Source organism: Martes martes (genome assembly GCF_963455335.1).
Source record: "Martes martes genome assembly, chromosome: 3".
Classification (NCBI taxonomy): domain Eukaryota; kingdom Metazoa; phylum Chordata; class Mammalia; order Carnivora; family Mustelidae; genus Martes; species Martes martes.
Genome location: NC_137890.1, coordinates 131,467,135 through 131,487,367, shown reverse-complemented (window position 1 = coordinate 131,487,367; position 20,233 = coordinate 131,467,135). Strand labels below are relative to the sequence as shown.

Sequence of the window (20,233 nt, the reverse complement as noted above, 5' to 3'; positions counted from 1 at the left end):
ACTAAATTTCAAACAGTGGTCTGAAAACATTTTCAGTAATTTCTTTAAGCCATTACTAGTTCAAGATAATAAATTATTTCCCCAGCTTGGAATAATGCTTGGGCCATCTCTCTAATGCATTCCTGATAGAATCTGGCAAAACACAACTGATCTATGAGCAAAATGGAAAAAAGTTTATTAGCAACACTGTGAGATATTCACCATTGACACAAGACTACAACTATATCTCTTAGACAAAGATGAACATTTTTCAGCTGATTCATTTTTCTGCCTTCTTTAGCGGTTTGCTCCTGCTAAGTTGACTCCAATCACTACTGGGTGGAAACATCCAGATAGGCCTCAGAATAGATTCTTATGGTTTACAGAAGATCTCTTCTTTTCTACTCTTCCAGCTTCTCTAGCAATATTTTTGGGGTCCTACTAGAATGATACATTGCCATCTTGCAGAACTTCAAACTGGAAGGAGCTAGAACTCTAATAAAATCATCTACTATGTTCTTTGAAGACCAGAAAGAGGCACAAACTACTCAACTTGAATTTTCTAAAGAGGATGGACAAGATGTAGGGAAGCTGTACTGTTCATGAACTCCAAGTAAAGGAAATTGATTCACTATTTGCATCCTTCTGGATAAAGCTGAGGATGAAAGAAAAAATAGGAAAAGAACACAGAGGAAATACACTTTAAAGAATGAAAATATGAATGGCTTGTATTATGGAATTAAAATTATTATTTTCATCTCTGACCATGGTGTGTTTGTGAAAATACACAAATGATTATAGGCTGAAAGGTCTTTACTACTATTTTCTTTCATTATCATTAAGGATTCAAACACCAACAATAAAACATAGGTGTAAGTAACATGCTCAGGGGTACCTGATATTGGGTACTCTATCCCAAGAGCTAATTTAAACCAACAAAATCAGGACAAATCATTATCAACATTTAACACATCACAACATAAGTCAGCTTCCATCCTAGGGACTATTATTAATAACCTAAAACATACAGTTTGCTTTGCTTTGCTTTCATTTCACAAATATTTATCCAAGGACTTCTAATTTCTCATCATATTTATCTTAAACTAAAATTGTATCTATTGGCATCTCAGAACTTGAGCTGAATAAATAATGGTACTCATTTCTAGGGTTTTCACTGATCCAGATTAGTGAATATAGTACTTAACAAGATTCATGGAGAGGTGCCAACTGGACCACCAGCTTGATGAATTATGTATGGGACCTTGGACTGGGGCAGTGGTTTTCCCACTGATGCGCAGACTTTAAGGCAGCCCCTGGGTGTCCATTGTCTTTTATTCTTTCTCAGGGCTCATCCCCAGCCAAGGAATGAAGGAGAAACTTCTGTGTCATTTGTCAAAATGTTCCTCTCTAGAAGAAAAGGTGAATGGTTTCTCTCTATTCCACCAATCATAGCTAGAAACAGCCAGCTTTTTTTTTCTGCTCAGCACAGCTTCCTTGGCTTTAAAAAGAGAAAAGCAGAAGCTCCCCCATCACAACTCCATACAACACCACCATCATCACTATCATCATACATACCTGCCTTTCATTTCAACCCAACCAGGAGCTTTGGGATGTCTATTATGTGCCCATGTATTGAGAGGGGCACTATAATCCTTGGGATATATGGTCTATAACCCACAGTGAGGGGCCGGGGAGGGTGGGGTGTGGGAAGTAAGAAGTAAGCACATATTTCCTGTCTGGGTGTTTCTGGGCCATGGTTATAGGAGCCTTGGTCAGACTGGCTGAAAACTCCGTTTCTCCTTCCCTGAAAACTTGATTCTCTCTCCAATAGATGAAGGATCAAGGGGTACAAGAAGAAAGGTAAGTGCCCTCTATGGCACATACCTTTGCTGAGTAGACACTTTCCATCTTAGGGGCAAAACTCGGGAACTCCAAGTAAATGAAATTGATTCACTATTCACTATATTGATTCATTATTAAAATGATACCAAGCAATGCTATGGTTAAGATTAAAAATTTTCCACTTTCCTGGATATAAGGATCCCCTTATGACATATACATTTATACTGAACTCCCCAAATCTAGTACTAGTACTAGTACTTGTACTTGCAGTATCTGTTCATTGAGAAAATTAAAAATGATAAAAATTTCCTATGAGTTCTTTGGGAGAGGAAAGTTCTTTGGGCAGATTCCAGGTTAAGAACAGGTAATAGAAAATGCTTGAATTCTAAAGACTCTTGAACAAAAACATTAAATTCTCTAGATCTCTGAATGGCCTATGTCAGGAGTGATGGGAAAAGATGATTCAAGAAAATGTCCCTTAGGATAATTGCTATGATCAAAGCACAGTATATCCAAAGTGGAGTCAACCTTTAGTGTCAGATTTCACCTGGAGTCTTTCATTTCCTCCCTAAAATTTAAAAAAGGTCTAGGGCCTTCAGCATGGTGGAGTGAAGAAGTCACCAAATCCTTTCCCCAAAAAGCAACTATAAAACTGGACAAGAATATCAAAAACAACCATTTCAATGTCCTGGAAATAACTCAAAAGCTTACAAGGAACCAAGAAGCATTTATTCCTGAAAAAGTACTCAAAAACATAATTATTTTGAGTATTAAAAATACTCAAGGACATTATTAAGTCAGAGACAGAGGGCTACATATTACATAACTCCCATTGCATAAAATATCCTTTGCATAAAGTAGCCAAATAAGGCAAATCCACAGCGACAGTTCAGTCTTTGCTTGGAGCTGGGAGTGGAAGCAAATATTAACTGTATGAGGGCACAAGGGAATATTCCACAGTGATGGAGACATTCTAAACTGGTTTGTGGTGATGGTTGCACAACTCAGAAATAACTGAATTGTACATTTACAATGGTGAATTTTATGATATGTAAATTATCCCTCACATTGTTCCTTTATACCTCAAAATTGTTAAAATAAAAAATATGAAGGACATCAGCACTTCAAAGAAAAGAAAGTGTACATTTTCCAAATACACAAAGGACATTCTATATAGTAATAAAGATTCTAATGTACAATAAAATTTGGGAATACATACAGTAGGTATTCTTTGGGCCATCTATAAATGGAACCCAGGTGCAAAGTGTCTTAACTGTAGTATGAAGAAAATGAATAGTCCTGCCCAATGGGCCGCTCTGTCGGGTCCTTCGGTGATCCAAGGAAAAGTTTGTGAATGTATAGTTCATGATCATTTCTGGAGAAGAATGAATAATGAGACGAGTGGAGGGGTACCTAGGAGATCAACAACCGGGTCACTTAAAATACTGTCATCATGGAATGCCAGTATTCCCAGAATCCTAGCTGGAATGGAAGTAATTATTTTCTAAAAGTCACTAAGGTCTCAATTCAGTCTGAAGTAAATCCATTTTACATTACACAGTGACACTGGAGAGATTCAAATACAATGCAAGTTATTTTACAGCAGGTAGATAAGTTTGTTGTGAAAGGATAATGACCATGCACAAAGACATAAAGGTCGATACCTCCAAAATACGGTTTTGTTTACTACCACTGCACCAGCAACACAAGCTAAAGTCATATACCTCTGAATGATGTTGAGTTGCAGAGAGCACTATACCTCAGAGATGAATGGTTCAGCTTATAATAAGAATATATCTTGTGGTTTTATATTTGGCATGTGGAGCATATTAAAAAAAATTCTAGCCTCTGTCCTACAGGTTGCAATGTAAGTAAAACAGGCAGGATTTACTGCCAATCAAAACCCCAGGAAAAACCTAAATGAATCAGAGTGAGAAAGTTTTGGAAAGAACTGAAATTATTGAACTATTGGAATTAACTGAAAAGAGGGCAAGAGTACAGAGTTTTGAGACTGGCTATAGTATTAAAAGATTCTTAAAAAGTCATTAAGAGGAAGGAAGTCATTCAGACAAGCAAATCATCCTAGGCAGATTGGAGTACTGAAGATGACTCTGAAGAAACAGGAAATGAAAAGATCCAGGGTGTAGGCACCATGGAAATTAGATGGGATTCCAGTGAACCTTATACTGTACTTACCTCACTTGGGTCAGAGATTCCAGTAAGAATCTTGTGAAAGCTGTGGCCTTCTTCCAAGTAATGTGCACATGCACTAATATTTTGCATACGATTTCAGAAAGTTTGATGATGTCAAATTTGGGTCTTGGCCTAGTGGTCAAAGAGATTCAGCTAATATTAGAACCAAATCGCACACTCTTAAAGATTTCTTCCACTCAAAAGTGCTTTAACTGGCACGGCAGAGTTCTAGTCCTTGAACAGAACATGGAAGAATTAAATGGAGAGTTCTACCACAGCGGGAAGAAAAGGTCTTGATACTGAAGAGCATGGTGCTTGTGCCATTTTATGAAGACTTTCATTAGGAGGCGGACATCTGGCTTGATTCTAGGATGCAGCGGTGAAACTTTCATATTTGGCTCTGCTGTCTTGAAGTTATACTTGCTCTCAGGGTACAGGGGAAGGTTGAAGTTTGTGACCAATTCAAAGACTGAACTCGGGTAAGTGTTCAGCATAAAAAAGAGAGAGGATGGATTTAGCAAGAGAAAGATGGATAGAGGGAAGGGGAGAGAAAGGAAGGAGAAAGAAAAGGAAGGAAGAGAGGAAGAGGCAGAGATGTCAGAGCTCAAAGGAGAAGTAACAATACTGGAGTGTTAAGACTCAAATGTTATCACTTTGCCCTACTTCTACTCTGTTCAAGAATCTCATGACAAGGGGTCAACTCTGCTTTTACAAACTATTTGGCAAAGTAAGAATAACGAATGTTAATTAGAGCTAATATTTTGAGTGTTTACTTTGGGCCTTAATAAAGGAGGGTGGGGAGAATGGAAAGGAGATTCCCAAGAAGGGAAACAAAAACACACCAAATCTGCATCCACGGAAAAGAAGGGGAATAGTACAGACCTCAAATAAGGGAGCTAAGAAAAAATGCCCTAGGGTAGAAGTTACGAAAGTAGTATAAAAAAGGGTCAGCTACACACAGGACACACAAGAAGGGTATGACACCCTGTATCATCCCTTATCATTCATTCAGAGACAAATTAAGATGGAGTTTCTGCAATTTGATGTGTATAAGAACCACATAGGAAGCTTACTAAAATGTGCATTTCCGGACCTCCGTCCCAAAGAGTCTGATTCCATAGTCTGGAGAGGGCCTGGGAATCTATGTGCTGTGGCAGGAAACAGGTGGTCCATAGACCACACTTTGAGAAAGACAACCTCAAAAGGTGAAGGATAGAGGTAGATAGATCTACCCTTTTTTGGATCTTGGGCTGCATAGCTTAGAGATGGGTTTGTTCCATCATTTGGTGAACTGATTTGGGGCAGACCTTAATCCTAACAACTTTGACTTTGAAATAACTCAGTGTATGAGGCAGACTCTGTTAAAAACTCTACGGGAAGATTATTAGTACCAAAAAAGAACCAATTCCCTGCCTTTCTCTCTTGCTGTGACCCACATGGGATAAGTAAGTACTGGAGAGCATCCTTACCCCAAGCCATAGCAACTCTGATGGCAGCTGAGTTTTGTATTATTTTTTATATTAAAAATTTATATTAACTGCTCCTTAAATTTAATTTAGTTTTATAATTATGTAAAATATTTACATGGTTTCAAAGTCAAGTCTAGAAAATAAGTATATTTAACGAAGTCTGGCTTTTCTCATTCTCTTCACTCTATCCCCTTCTTTTCTTTGTGGAGAACATTTTATAATTATTTATTCTTCTATTCTCTTCAAACATAAGCATATTACTTTTTTCTTAGATAAACATTATATATAATTTTCTCCATCTTAACCCACTGAGTCACCCAGGCGCCCCCAATTTTCTCCATCTTAAAGAAGCATTCTTAACCCAGCCATTTTATAACATCTTTGTGGGAAAAATACATTTGAGTTTCAACTAACTGAATAACAAATCTTTTTTAAGTCTCTCTATATGTTAGCACTCATATAAAGTTCTGTTTGATAATTCATTCATTAATTCAAGAGATATTTATTGAATAATGAGAAAAGGCCCAGGTCCAGGTCCAGGTTTCGTAAGAGGTAAAGCTCTTTTAATATCAGGGCCTCTCTTTAATAAAAAAAAGAATATAAAATTATTAATATGCTGTACAACTCCCAGCAGCTCCCAGTAATAACCTGCCACAGGAGGGGTGCATGTAAGCTTCCTGGGAAATCAACCCCAGCATAGGCTTGTGCTGGGGTCTATGCTGGTGGCTAGTACACAAAGCAAAACATGATCCCTTATTTTATGGAGCTTGTGCTATGGTGCTGGAAAGAGAGATTAAACATATACGCTCAAATCAAATATACAATTACAAATTGTAAGTCAATCCCTGGTATGGGCTGAATTTCATCCCCCAACATTTGTATATTGAAGTCCTAACCCCTAGTACTTTCATAATGTGACTATGGAGATAGTTAAAGAGTTAACGAAAGTAAAATGAGGTCATTAGGACGGGACCTAACCCGGTATGACTGGTGGACATCCCAACAGAAGGATGACCATGTGAAGACACAGAAAGAAAATGGTCACCTACAAGCCAAGGAGAGAGACTTCAGAAGAAGCTATTCCTGTGGACACCTGTTTAAGACTTGCAACTTCCAGAACTGTGATAAAATAAATTTCTGTTGTTTAAACCATCCAGTCGTGTGCTTTCTGTATCCGTCCCAATGGACTAATATAATCCCTTACAAGGAAAGAGTGTTTGAGAGAAAGCACTATCCAAGGAATGGCAAGGATACTGGCTAAGAGACGGCATCTCTAAGGAAGTACATATAAGCTGAGATATGAAAAGACTGAAAATGATGAACTCCAGGGAATAAAAAGACTTAACAGATCCTGTTAAAAGGCAAAAGAAATCAAGGTGCTTTTACTTCAGTTAATTATACCACAGTCTATAGAACTAGATAGTCCTCAGGAGACGATGGGTCTCTCTAAATTAACTAACCTAGATGAAAAATTAACGTGCAGCTAAATTCATCATGGTCCACAGACTCTGAGGCACTGAATGAGCATGAAGTTGAATTTTTTAACTGTAAGACAAAATGTATTTGAAATCATTCACACCCTGGTTTAGGGACAAGACATTTCAGAAGAAAATGAATATGATGAAATATGTAGCTTAAACACTTCTCAGAAAAAGAATAAAGAGGAGTTATGTCCTTCCTCATGGCTCATTAAAGAGATTATGGGAATTACAGAACCTGAATATGCAAAACAAAAAAAACAGAAGCATAGACTCTGATTAGTCAAGACTAATGCCTCGTACAGAGTAGTGCGTACCTGAAAAATTCATTTATCTTTGGTAAGCAAGTCTATGCTTTTTTTGACTCAATGAATAAAAAGAACTACAGAATTTTAGGGTAGACAAGTGATTCCCTTATTTCTTCGTGGGATGCCACAGCAACTACTTCTGATGCATATTTATTCAATTTGTTTTGTGACAAACTGAATTTTCGAATGGACAATGGCCAGACCAAATATGACAAGAGAATTCTGACCCAAAACCTCTGAAGCAATCTGCTCAGAATGGTCAGGATTTGGTCAATGACTGCCAGCTTCCCTGTTTTTCGCCCCAGCTTCTTATTCAGGACCAACCAGTGAAAGCTAAGTAGGCTCCCCAAACCAATCACATGAAGTGTGCAGCTTCTAGTTAACTCATCTCCAGCTTGCCTGTGCCGACAACCTCCAACCAGAGCATACCTGAGGCCTTCTTTAGCCCCACTCTACAGGAAAGCTTTTCTACTCCCTGCCTACTTCTGAATCTTTGTCAGATGCAAGTGATGGTAGCTGACTCCTGCAAACTCAGAATAAATAGCCCCTGTCTGTTCTCATTTGAGTGGCTTTCCTTATTTGCATACTTGTCTGTCCCCAGATAAGAAGATGTCTGCTGGGTTGCCAGGCTATTAGCAGAGGATGGGAATAAGCTGTGAGGTGTGCATCTGAGTGCTACTGGATACTTCCTTCAGAGAAGATGTCAGAGACTGGGAAACTAACAGTAGCCCTGAATCCCCATAACAACAGTGTGTGTCTCTGCTGTCCAATGACGGGATAAGCCATCCAAGAGAAGTTCAAAGTGGTGATTGTATCTATGAAGTTCTCCTCGTGCTCTGGTAGCTGGCCAGATGTGCTTCTGTGTCAACCAGTTTTCTCTCAGGACTACACAGAAAAGCTTCGCAGTTAGAATGACGATGCCAGTGAATTATGGGGTCTGGGTAGTTGAAAACATTTGAAACAAGCTGGTCATAACGTTAGTTTTTATTCATTTTACCACTGTTGAAAATCTCACCAATGTCGGCTTTGAACGACCAAGACACAGCCTAGACTAAGAAGAAACATTGGTCTGGAAATAAAATGTAGTCTCTAAACAGAGCTCCTACTCGAAAGAAATGACCCACGCCTGGTTGCTAACACATTTTTCCATCGCTAAAATGAGGATTACTGAACTATTGTAAAGTTAAAAGCGGATGATAGGAGGGAGGATTTTTGAAAGCAAATAGTTAGAAGAGCATGAGTGCAAGGCTTCTAAACCAGAACAGAGTTTTCAGCACATTTGATTTTATCCCAACACATAAATCATTCAGATCAGATGAGCACACTAGTGGGAGAACCAAGGGTGTAATTCTGGGCCACCTGGGGGAAAAGCAAAACTGCCTGTGCAGAGAGACAGTGCTGGCTGACTTCTTCCTGGTTCTCCTCCCACTGAAATGATCAGAATGATAAAGGAGACTGGTAAGTTTCTCACTATGAGTAGAGATCAATATTCATTTCCTGATAGCCATTGAAAGTCACTTTCTAGGGGGCGCCTGGGTGGCTCAGTTGGTTAAGTGGCTGCCTCTGGCTCAGGTCAAGATCTCAGGGTCCTGGGATGGAATCTTACATCAGGCTGAACACTCAACAGGGAGCCTGCCTCTCCCTCTCCTCTGCCTATGTCCCTCCTCCCCCCTGCTCACGCTCCCTTGTCCTTTCTCTCTCATATAAATACAATAAAATAACAAAATAAAATAAGAAAATAAAGTCACTTTCTGAAAAATGACCTGGTGCCACTTGCCATCCCACTTTGACTGTCAAACCAGAGTTCTCACCCACAGAAACCATTTTATTTTAACTTCCTTCCAGATGAGTACCCCCAAAAACGAGGTGAGGGAGATTGCCCTCAGTATGCCCTCCTTTATGAGGCACGCATTTCAGAAAGTTGTCACCATTGTTTCACCTCTTCTTGACCACAGTATCAAGATTGTATACAACTGTTACCAGCTTTATAAATCTCTCAGTAGATTAGGGTTCTTTCATTCTAGATTCTCTGAAGTCTTGAGAAGATACATCAGCTGGTGTGAAAACTGAGTGAAACAGGAAAATCCTGTTACATATAGTAATTTACATATTCAACGTCATTGAATCTTCTTTCAAGTTGACTTTGGGCAGGGGGAGGAGCTTAAGGCTGAAAGGAGAACGGATAATGTATACATTTCTTTATAATAATGATTCTCAACCCCAGCTGCACATTGGAATCACTTGGAAAGTATTTTTTAAATTACCAATGCTTGGGTCCCATCACCAGAAACTTAATTTTCTGGGATAGGACAAAGATACGGCATTTAAAAAAAAAAAAAAATCCAAAAAGATTTTAATGGGCAGTCAAAGCATTTTCTCCAGGGGTGGCAGCAGAGACTAGGAAAGTGCTTATGGACATTGGATTCCCATGACGAAGGTGCTGTTAAATGATAGGGCAGGACACCAAGAGAAATCCAAGGGGCCGTTCGTAGCCTGTGAGGAAAGTTCCTCATGGAGAGGCCATGATGAGAGAAGACAAGGATGTGACTGGCAGGAGAACAAACACTTGACATACCTTCCCCCTCCACCACTGCGTGGGACTTCATTGCTTTTCAGGGACCCTTGAAGCCTTGCACACTTGGTCCTCTAACTCCAGCATCTCAACGCTGACTTGAACCCTGGGTCTCTCTGAGCTGCTCTTCTGTTTATTCCCAATCTACATGTTTGTTTGCCTGCTTCTCTCATATTTCTGCTGAATGCTCTGTTTTCAACAAACCATTTTCCTGATCGGTGAAAAGCCTTTTAAAGTTGATTTTTGTCTTCCTGTCACGTGAGTGATTCCCTGGTGTTCTCAATTGTATTCTCTTGTCCATAAAAATATGACTCATTCCTAACACAGTACTATTACCCAAGTGACCTCTGTGTCTTCGTTCCTGCCTTTCAGTCAAAAAAATAGGTTTCCTGGCCGATTTCATATATTTCAGGTATTTCCTTCTCTGTTCCATATATGTCATATCATTCTCTCTGCTAATAAAGAAATATCAAAATATTTTTATTTGAAAGTCTGCATTCAGAAAATAACCTGTCATATCACATAAATTTTTCATGCCCAGATGTTTACTCATCCATTTTCCTCAAAGACCCAATAAAATAGTCAAAAGCCGCAGTCTATTTTAAATTAAAATGCATGGCTTTAAGGGCTATTTGACATGCAGTAATTATTTGTGTAGTCTTCTAGCCAAGCATAGAAATTGCCGATGTCTCTGCCCTTGAAGGAAATGAAGTGTGCAGAAAATTTCAAGCAAACATGAGCCAACTGTGCACACAAAAGGGAGGCTACATAAGAAATTCACTGTGTCTCTACCTAAATTTCCCCTCGACTTGCCACAGATCAGCATGTACTTCACCTCTTTGGCACCAGTTAAAATCATCAACAGATGAGCTTTCCGGCAGAGGAGGGCTGACGTGCCCTCTCACAGATGGTCAGCATCACATGTTGCGGTAATGGCCAGACCCGCCATGAGCGTAGCGTATAAAGACAGTGGCACTCAGGGCAGTTCAGCTCCAATTGCTCCGTGTTTAGAACTGACTCTCTTTCAAGATGGATTTCCTTCATAGGAATGGAGTGCTCGCTATTCAGCATTTGCAGAAAGACTATCGAGCTTACTACAATTTTTTAAATTTTATGTCCAATGTTGGCGATCCCCGAAATATCTTTTCTATTTATTTTCCACTTTGGTTTCAACTTAATCAGACAGTTGGAACCAAGATGATATGGGTGGCAGTCATTGGGGATTGGTTCAATCTTATTTTTAAATGGTAAGCCTTCTATTTGTTTTATTTTGCATAAAGTTTGTTCTTAAATTTGTAGCTTTGGCTTAATGATCACATTTCAGATGTGTGTAGTTTTATTTGGAAAATCTTTCAAACATGTCATTTAACTTGAAACACCTATTCATAAATCGAACTTACAGAAAGCATAGAAATGTATACTTTATTTGACTTATCAGTAAATTCCAAACCCTGTAAAACATATGCTGTGATTAAATAAGAATTTAATTAAATGAGCAGCACCATAATGAAAGGATGGATAATTCTAGGAACCACTTGGATATCCCCAGTCTAAGAATCCAAAGCACCCACAGAAGTTTCCCTACAAGGAAAAAAGTCCCTCTTTTTATTGGAGACTAGGATGCCAAAAACTCCAAGTGACTGTTTCATCCTCTATAATAAGAGACATACCAGAACCCAAAATCTCTTAATCATGAGCTTTCCCTGTCAACCCTCTGCTTGACTCATTTTTATAGGAGAGATCACTATTCTCAGTTAAGCAATAGTTGTGTGTTAAAATGTGTATGCATATTTATATTTCTTTAAATACAGGATATTGTTTGGTCATCGGCCTTACTGGTGGGTCCAAGAAACTCAGATTTACCCAAATCACTCGAGTCCGTGCCTTGAACAGTTCCCCACTACATGTGAAACAGGTCCAGGTAAGCAATTACAGCAGCCTTGAGTTACTAAAGATATTCCAACGGAGAGTCATTATGTGTGGTTATTACCTACCTGCTATATGATATTATATAGGATATTAAAGAAAATGTCATGAATGAGGATGCTAAAAGTTCATAAGTATAAAAATTGCTAATGAAAAGGCAAGAAGTTTTATGAATGACCATTCTGTTATATGTAAAAGGGTAAATCAGGGACTACTTTCCAAATGATTTTATATTTTGCATTTATTTCTTGGAAGAATATAATGGTTTGGTTCTAAAATAAACAAAAACAGTTAGCTAGAAGAAATTCCCAAAGAACTGTATTAAAATCCTAGAAATGTTGATTTATCTGTGGCTGAGCAACTTTCAAAGTTATTAATGGATCTTCTGAGAGTCTCATGAATGAGGTAAGAATTTCCTGGTTTTACTATTGCCAGTAGACATTGCTCCTAATCTTAGAATTTTTTTCTTTCAAACTTTTTTTTTTCTTTCTTGCTTATATAACATATAAGTAGACCTCTTGGGCCACTTCCTTTTATAAGTTAAGATTCTATATAAGTGTAAAATCTATACTATGAAAATGTTTTTAAATACATATATACGTATGAAAATTACATGTTACTTTAATTTATGAGAATGTGTGATATTGTACCTTAGCACAGTTTGTTACATAGCAAAAAAATTCTTGCCATTTGACATCTTGAAACTAATACTTAATATACTGAATATGTAAGTTCCTAATGAGTTCTCTGAATTTATTTCTTTCTTGCTCCCATAAAACTATACACCCATCTGCTATATTGTTTATCTCACCATACTATAATTAATTCTTCACATATATATGGCTCCCCTAATAGGCTGTCCCATCAGGACAGGGGTGCTGTGTATTTTATCTTTGTGAAACCATTGTGGGATGGATGGATGGATGGATGGATGGATAACCTTTGAGAAAACTGAAACACTACTTTGGTTTATCCCAGCACTTTCCAGCGTGTTCTACCTCATAAGACATTTTCTGGAGAAAAAAAAGAGAGAGAGAGATTGTATTCTATCTTCACTCCCTAAAGATTTACAACTCACGTAAGGATATAATAGGCTCTGAAAAATCCTATAAGATATAACTTTAAAAGAACTTGGTCTATAAGGAATAGGTTGTCTTTGTTTAATGTATTGTTTTTCAAAAACAGAGTGGTGCTTAATCTGAATAGATCTCCACTTGGTAAAAACTCATGGCGAGCATCAAAGCAAATGATTTTTTTTTTTAATCAAGCAGCATGGGAAAGACACTCTGGAAATAGAAAGGCTGCCAGGCTTCTGTCAGGATTGATGCCCTTTAGAGCTTCCCTCACCCATTTAATGACAAAGACACCTGTCGCAGGGGCCAGGCACAAGGTAGGCCCAGAGGTAGCCGCTAGAACGTGGCAGTCCTTTGTAAGTCAGTTGGTAAAGCAGAACATAGTAATGATACCTTTCAGATGTCTGACTTTCCAGCCCAAGGAAAATGAACTGATTCAGGGTCCAGTGCAAGTACTTTAATTTTCTCATCAATCAAAAACAGTTAGGCATGAAAGACCTGGAGGGCTGGGACAGATTTTGGTGCAACAGCCCATGTTCTTAATTAGCCTTGAACATTTTGATTTCTGGCATTGTGATGAACTTGAAAAAATGTTTCTTGAAAGTGTTTTGAGGCTCCATTTGACTCGATTTCTTTTATTTCTACCTATTTCTAAACATTACATGTAGCCTATGGTTCTTTCCTGAGTTGTGTGTCACTTTCATGGCTAATATTCTACTATTTCTGATACCAATACTCTGTTAACCACCTTTCAAATGGATCAGCACTTTATTGTTGCAGGAAGCCCATCTGGCCATGCAATGGGCTCATCGTGTGTCTGGTACGTCATGATAACAGCTGCCCTGGGCCACACTGTCGGTCGGATGGACAAGTCGTTGACCATGTACCTGTACAGGTCAGCTTTGCTCAAGTTTCTGCACCACTGGAATGTGCAAACAGAAAGTCTTGAATACAGAAAGCCTTTTAAAAATTTACTTTGGCATACTTTTAGTTGTTGAAATGTGCTTATTCTCTTCAATCATAGCCAAAAAGCAAAAGCAAAATGAATAGAAAGTTAATAGTTTGCTTTAAGATAATGCCCTCGTTAGCTCAGAGCTGTTGCCACATTATAAGGTTGGAAACGCTTAATTGATTAATAACTCGCCGGAAGTGCCTTTAGGTTTCCATAACACAATAATCATTTTGGTAGCTCATAAATAAGTCATCTAAAATTATATAAGGAAGTATTTTTGCATGCATATTCCCTCTTCTAAGATTAACGAGAAGTTTGGGACTCATAATTCCCCTTGAATGTATCGGCTTAGAAAAATAATGTTTCCTTTTTGAATAGCCAATGTTTTTGACATCGATAACATATATTCTAGCTTTAAAGACTATGCAGCCTTTTTAATTAAAAGCATTCTAAATGCAAACTTAAATGTGAATCTTAGTAGACTTAATGTTAGTAGAATCATAGTGTTTAGAGAGACCCAGAATTTTAATATTAGATTATTCATAATTCTTATAGGAATTGGGATATTTCCTTCTCTTTTTTCTTGAAGTACTTAACTACCATTAAAACAATTCTGAGCATCACTTTAATCATACATTATTAGGCTACCAACATAAGATTTGTCAGTTAATTTCTTAAAAAATACTATAACATATACCATTACATAGAAGTTCTTCTAAAATTAAAAAAAAAATACATTTCCAAGATCCATCACATATTCTATTCTTTTTAGAGTAGTATTGGACAATATAAGAAACCACCAAAGAAATTTGGATATTTTCTAAGTTTATTCTAATGAGACCACAACCTGTACATCTTAATGTGTTTGTTATCCAATCCCAAACAGCAAGTCAGAAGCTATAATTTAAAGAAACTAACATTTTCTATCTATGGACAGGATTTCAAAAGAGAATCTAAATAAGCCTCACCTTTTCCCTGCCGTGCATTTCTTCCTCAATTTTCCAGACCTTGAGAAATGTTTGTTTCTTTTTAAAAAAAAATCTATAATTCCCTTTTGGTTTTTATAACTGCAACATTTCCTTTGTCCATCAATATTTATTGAGTGCCTACTCCTTATCTTAATATAACCAAATCTCTATTTATTCTTCTTCCATAAGGATAACTTCTGTTTACTTCCTCTTGGAAAGTCTCATTTCTTTCTATTTCTTAGTTTTTCAAGAACCCGTTTGGTCCAATTATCAGGAACAAACATTCAGCAGCAGAACTCCAAGCATTCTTATAACTTAATATTGCTAAATCTCTATTAAAATTATTAGCTTGGACAACAGTATTTTTGTAAGCTTTTTGAAAATTGGGGCTTCTAATCAAAAGTATATAATGTCTAAGTCAATTTCCTAGTCTCATTTTCTATATGTCAAAAAACAAAGAATCAGGACTCTTGAGCGTCTGTGAAATTAAACCCAATGAAAATTTGCCCTTGTTGAAATGCTTGTGTTATTTTCATCAGAGTAGTAGCTGCCTCTCCAGTGAGTTTTCTTGAGACAGAAAAGAGGAAACACATACAACAGAGAGTAAAAATGTATATGATCTATTCTAGGTCATTCTAGATATTAGTAATTCCCCCAAATTTGAATTGCCCATACTCCATTAAAATAATTATCAAGATGTCAAATTAGCTTCCTTTTATAGCACTTATTAAAATGTCAGGATATTGCACTGGTTAAGCTTAATGCATTGCTATATGTAGAAACCTCTGTTAAAGCTTTTCAAATCTTATGGAGCACATGAAAACATTCTGGGGGGAAAAAACAGACTCTAGAATCATAACGTAATGTCACAGTTAGATGGATTCCTCTGAGAAAGATCATCTGGTGTTACCCCCTTAATTTTACGAATGATACAATTTCTTTGCTTTTTACGTTTATATGTATTCTTTCATTGTAGACTGACCTGGTCGTTTCTTTGGAGTGTTTTTTGGTTGATTCAAATCAGTGTCTGCATCTCCAGAGTATTCATAGCAACACATTTTCCTCATCAAGTTATTCTTGGAGTATTTGGTGGTAAATATAATCACTTACCTTGAGTTATGTCATTGGAAAGCTTTAGTGTCATTTGTTTTATGTTATCAGATTCTCCCTGGTAGTCAGTACCCTGGTCTCAGGTAACTCTGTCAAACCACTGATACCAAATGCTGTCCTGGGAGCATAAGCAGTTCAGCACACCTCTCAAATCTCCATGTGCACGATGTGCACGGTCTCATTCAGTGAGATGGGGTTTCTCTGAAGTGTGGCTAGCACCATGTCCAACTCCCAAGCTATCAGCCCAGACAGGTGGCTTGTGTCTTTGTTTGGGGGACTTCATAATGGCCCTCCAGGCTGTACACCACGCCACTCTCTTCGATACACCTGAAGTGATTATTACATGACCATGGACTTCATTGAGCAGCTGCTTTGTATTCTTGAAGCAGCAGCATTCTCCATGATTGAGTTTCCACCATTCAACCCCACACACCTTTCAAAGGTTCTCTAGTTAATTGGCTTTGGCAATTGAAATATTAATTGCAAGCACCTAGATCAGCGCTCTGCCTATCAAGTGTTTGCCACCCAGTGCCGCAGACTCCTAAAAGATTCATTTGTGCTAACACGGATGGTGTAAAGAGCATGGGGCAGGTATTTTAGCTATTGCCTAGGGAAAGGGCATTGGAAAATAAATGGGGTCTAGACGTCTAAAAGCCTTTGATCATGAACATGATGGCAAATTCTTTAATACAGAGAGGAATGATTCCCGAGGGGCTCAAGGGCACACGGTGGTCTTCAGTGTCTCTTTTTAATCCCCAGGCATGCTTGTGGCGGAGGCCTTTGAATACACCCCAGGCATCCAAACTGCCAGCCTGAGCACCTATCTGAAGACCAACCTCTTCCTTTTTCTGTTTGCCCTCGGCTTTTACCTGCTTCTCAGACTGCTTGACATTGACCTGCTGTGGTCTCTGCCCATAGCCAAGAAATGGTGTGCCAACCCTGACTGGATCCACATTGATACCACGCCTTTCGCTGGACTCGTGAGGAATCTTGGGGTGCTCTTTGGCTTAGGCTTTGCGATCAACTCAGAGATGTTCCTCAGGAGCTGCCGAGGGGAAAACGGCTACAAGATGAGCTTCCGGCTGCTCTGTGCCGTGGCCTCATTGATCACATTGCAGCTCTACCATTTCGTCAAGATCCCCACTCATGCAGAGCATTTATTTTACATCCTGTCTTTCTGTAAAAGTGCATCAATCCCACTGACTGTGGTCGCTCTGATTCCCTACTGTATTCATGTGTTAATGAAACCAAGTGAAAAGAAGATTAATTAGAGTTGTGCAGGGGCTTAGTGCTCTGCGGTCCCAGCATGACGCTCCTCCTCCATCCTACAGCAGAACCACAGAGCAGTGGCAGGCAGGAGGCTTCCAAACAGAGGTCACAAAATGGCAGACACAGGCCCCATGGGCCATCCCATCGTACCTATGCTTAGTTTGGCCTTCACTGTGGTCTTCCCCACACCCCCATTTTAAATTAGTTGCCAGCCAGAATATTTGACATAAATACTGTCTGGTTTGAAAACCAGAATATTTGACATAAAATTCTGAATTTCTGTATTTTTTTGACACATCAGACAATATGACACCTCAGGGTCTGCATTCCCACCTAGAAACAATCTACCATTGTTGACCAATTGCCCCAGTAAGAAGCAGCATTCTCCATTTTTTCACAGTCCCAACAAGAGCCTCAGTGTCAGTTACCTTCATCATAGGAAGGTCAGGCCACTTATGGCTCCTGTGGGCATTTTAGTGGGAGCCCCCATCAAATACAATCCCCTCAGTTTTCAGATAAGGAGAGGGAGTTTCATTCTGTTGTGAAAACACTGGCTGTTGTCACACCATTGTCAGAACAGGAAGTAGAACCCGAGTTTCCTCATGTGTATTTCTATCGTGTGTTTTTGTTTCTTCATTTTTAAAAAGTAAAAATCTGTTAAAAGTGAATCCTTCTGTGATGATTGCCATGTAAATCAGCTGTTTTTCCAGAAATGTCATTAAAATCCCACATCCTGTTTGACTTACCCCATGCAGGGTGCTGATGGGGCCAGTAATGGCTCTAGATATGGCTACATATCCAGGGGAAACAGGTCAGGTTACTGTCTGGACTTGAGCTTCTGCTGAAGTTTTGGTATCTGTTTTACAGTAGCACGTTCTAGTATTTCAATAAATGTTGCTGAAGACCCTCTGCTTAGAACATTATTTACCGATCTTTCAAAGCCAAGGAAATAAAGTGCTTTCCTCAAGGTCGTGCTCCAACCCAAGAAAACAATTATTGGGTTAATCTTTATGTATACTGAACTGTGATGAAAATCTATAGCTTTACTTTAAAAAATTATTATTGAAAGAATATTAATATTATACTAGAATTTCTCAAAAAGAGTTTTTCTTTGCTTCTTTCTTCTTATTGGATCTCATAATTCTGGGCTTTAAGTCAATAATTATGCCATTTCAATCAAATACATTTTGAGTCAGATTTTGCTACAGATCCTAGTTACCTATGGTCCACCACAATGTTTTATGTAACTCTTCTCAAGAATATCAGTACATGAATTATTTTAGGTGATGATATATTAAATCATCTGTAAATATATGAAAACATAACAGCTGAAGCAAGTATTATTTGGCAAAATATTCGTTGAGGATAAAAAAACCTCTAAATATCAAAGTAATTATTGTTTCTTTTCTAAATGTATTTTTAAAGTATATGCTGTTGCTTTTATAAAATACACATAGCAGCTCTACCGTTAAAGGTTATCAAACTTGGTTTCAGTGGTCAGGTGATTCCTAAGCAAGAAGCTGAGGGATGATGAAAGATTATCTTAAGAATGAATTGTCTCGTGTTGATGGGACACTTGGGGAAAGGAGAAAAGAATATTCTTAAGGTGGTGACCCTTGGCCATTGGTTCAAGTCTGCCCCAATTGTCCTCAGAAGTTCACTTCAATTCTTTAACACTTTACGGTGCGTTTGTCTCATCTCGTATTCTTCTGCGCTTATCAGAGAGCTCATTCCTATCTGGGATCCCTTTTTCAAAGCTTTATTTGAGATTAGTAATGTTAGTTTGGAGGAATCCTCCATCTCAACACAGACTCAGACTGAAAAAAACTGTGGCAATAACAGTCAAGGGATTTGCTCCAATGTTGACTCCACTGTGTAGCCCTCCTCGGTTCCCAGAGAGAAGTTCTCTTCAGCCACGCATAGTGAGTGCTATCTGTTGGGTGACATGTGATCCTCAGAAGGGGAGTAGGATGAGATGTGGGTTTATTTTCTATAGTTAATCCCCAACAATTCCACCCCTATCTGCCATAAAGCCTGAAAGTCCCCCTGTGATTAGATTTCCCTTTTCACTCTAGTTGAAGTCTCCTGGAGGGATCCATATGGTGGCAAATTGCTTTTGCAATAGAAAGTGCTTAGGCAGCAAGAGGAACAGCTTCTCACAGCCTTACAGAAAATGCCTCCCTTTAATAATGATGGAAAAAACTCTTGTGCATCCAATTTATTTGCCAAACATAAGTGGAATTGAGCTTGTTTGACTCACTGTTAATATATCCATATATTCAAAACGTCTACACATCTACATATTCAGGAGAAAAATGTCAATATCATGAGCCTTCGGGATAAGAACATCAAGACGAGCGACTTGAGAAACTGTCCAAGCAAACATATATTTGAAAAGAAAAGCAAAGAAATTTATGATTGCCAACACGAGCTCTCACAATGAGTGTCGAATCCCTTTCCTCTGACAACCTATTGATTGGACATCTACCTTAGAAGTTTAAATTGGTGACTTCTCTAGACCTATTTCAGTATAACAGAAGGAAGATTTTTTAAATTACATTATAAGATGCCCTCGAAAGTTATATGTCTGAATGCTTTACATGTATTTACAATCTATAAATAAATTCAAGACCAAATTGGTACATACACATACCAAAAACCTTGACATAAGAGAAAGTCAAAGACTTGGTTTTAAAATGTGCCTCATCTCTTAAGTATTACAAAACTGTATATTCTAGCACTCTTTAACAAAATTTACAATGATGGAAATGTTCTATATCTGTGCTGTCTAACACGGTGGCCACTAGCCACAATGGCTCTTGAGTTCCTGAAATGTAGCTAATGTAACTGAGGAACTGAATTTTAAAATATTATTTACTTTAAATCACTTTGAATCTGAATAGTCATGTGTGTCTAGGGGTTCCTGAATTGGATAGCACAGATCAAGTCGCATAGTGCTTCTTCCCGGAAAAAAAAAAAAAAAGTATTTTTTATATTGTCACCTGTCCACAATCCTGTGTGTGAGACAACATGAATGGTACTAACTCACTCCTTACTTTATTGCTCATATAACATGGACAAGGTATGTTCCCCT

General features: G+C 38.2%; 1 protein-coding gene across 1 annotated transcript; it reads left to right on the top strand.

Moving 5' to 3' along the window:
- Positions 1-10,748: 10,748 nt before the first annotated feature.
- Positions 10,749-17,141, top strand: G6PC2 (glucose-6-phosphatase catalytic subunit 2; the record flags this gene model as incomplete). Its single annotated transcript, XM_080798983.1, has 5 exons — positions 10,749-11,088; positions 11,653-11,762; positions 13,621-13,729; positions 15,737-15,852; positions 16,630-17,141. Exons 1-5 carry the CDS (start codon positions 10,871-10,873, stop codon positions 17,139-17,141), a joined length of 1,065 nt encoding a protein of 354 aa, XP_080655109.1. The 5' UTR covers positions 10,749-10,870.
- Positions 17,142-20,233: the final 3,092 nt, after the last annotated feature.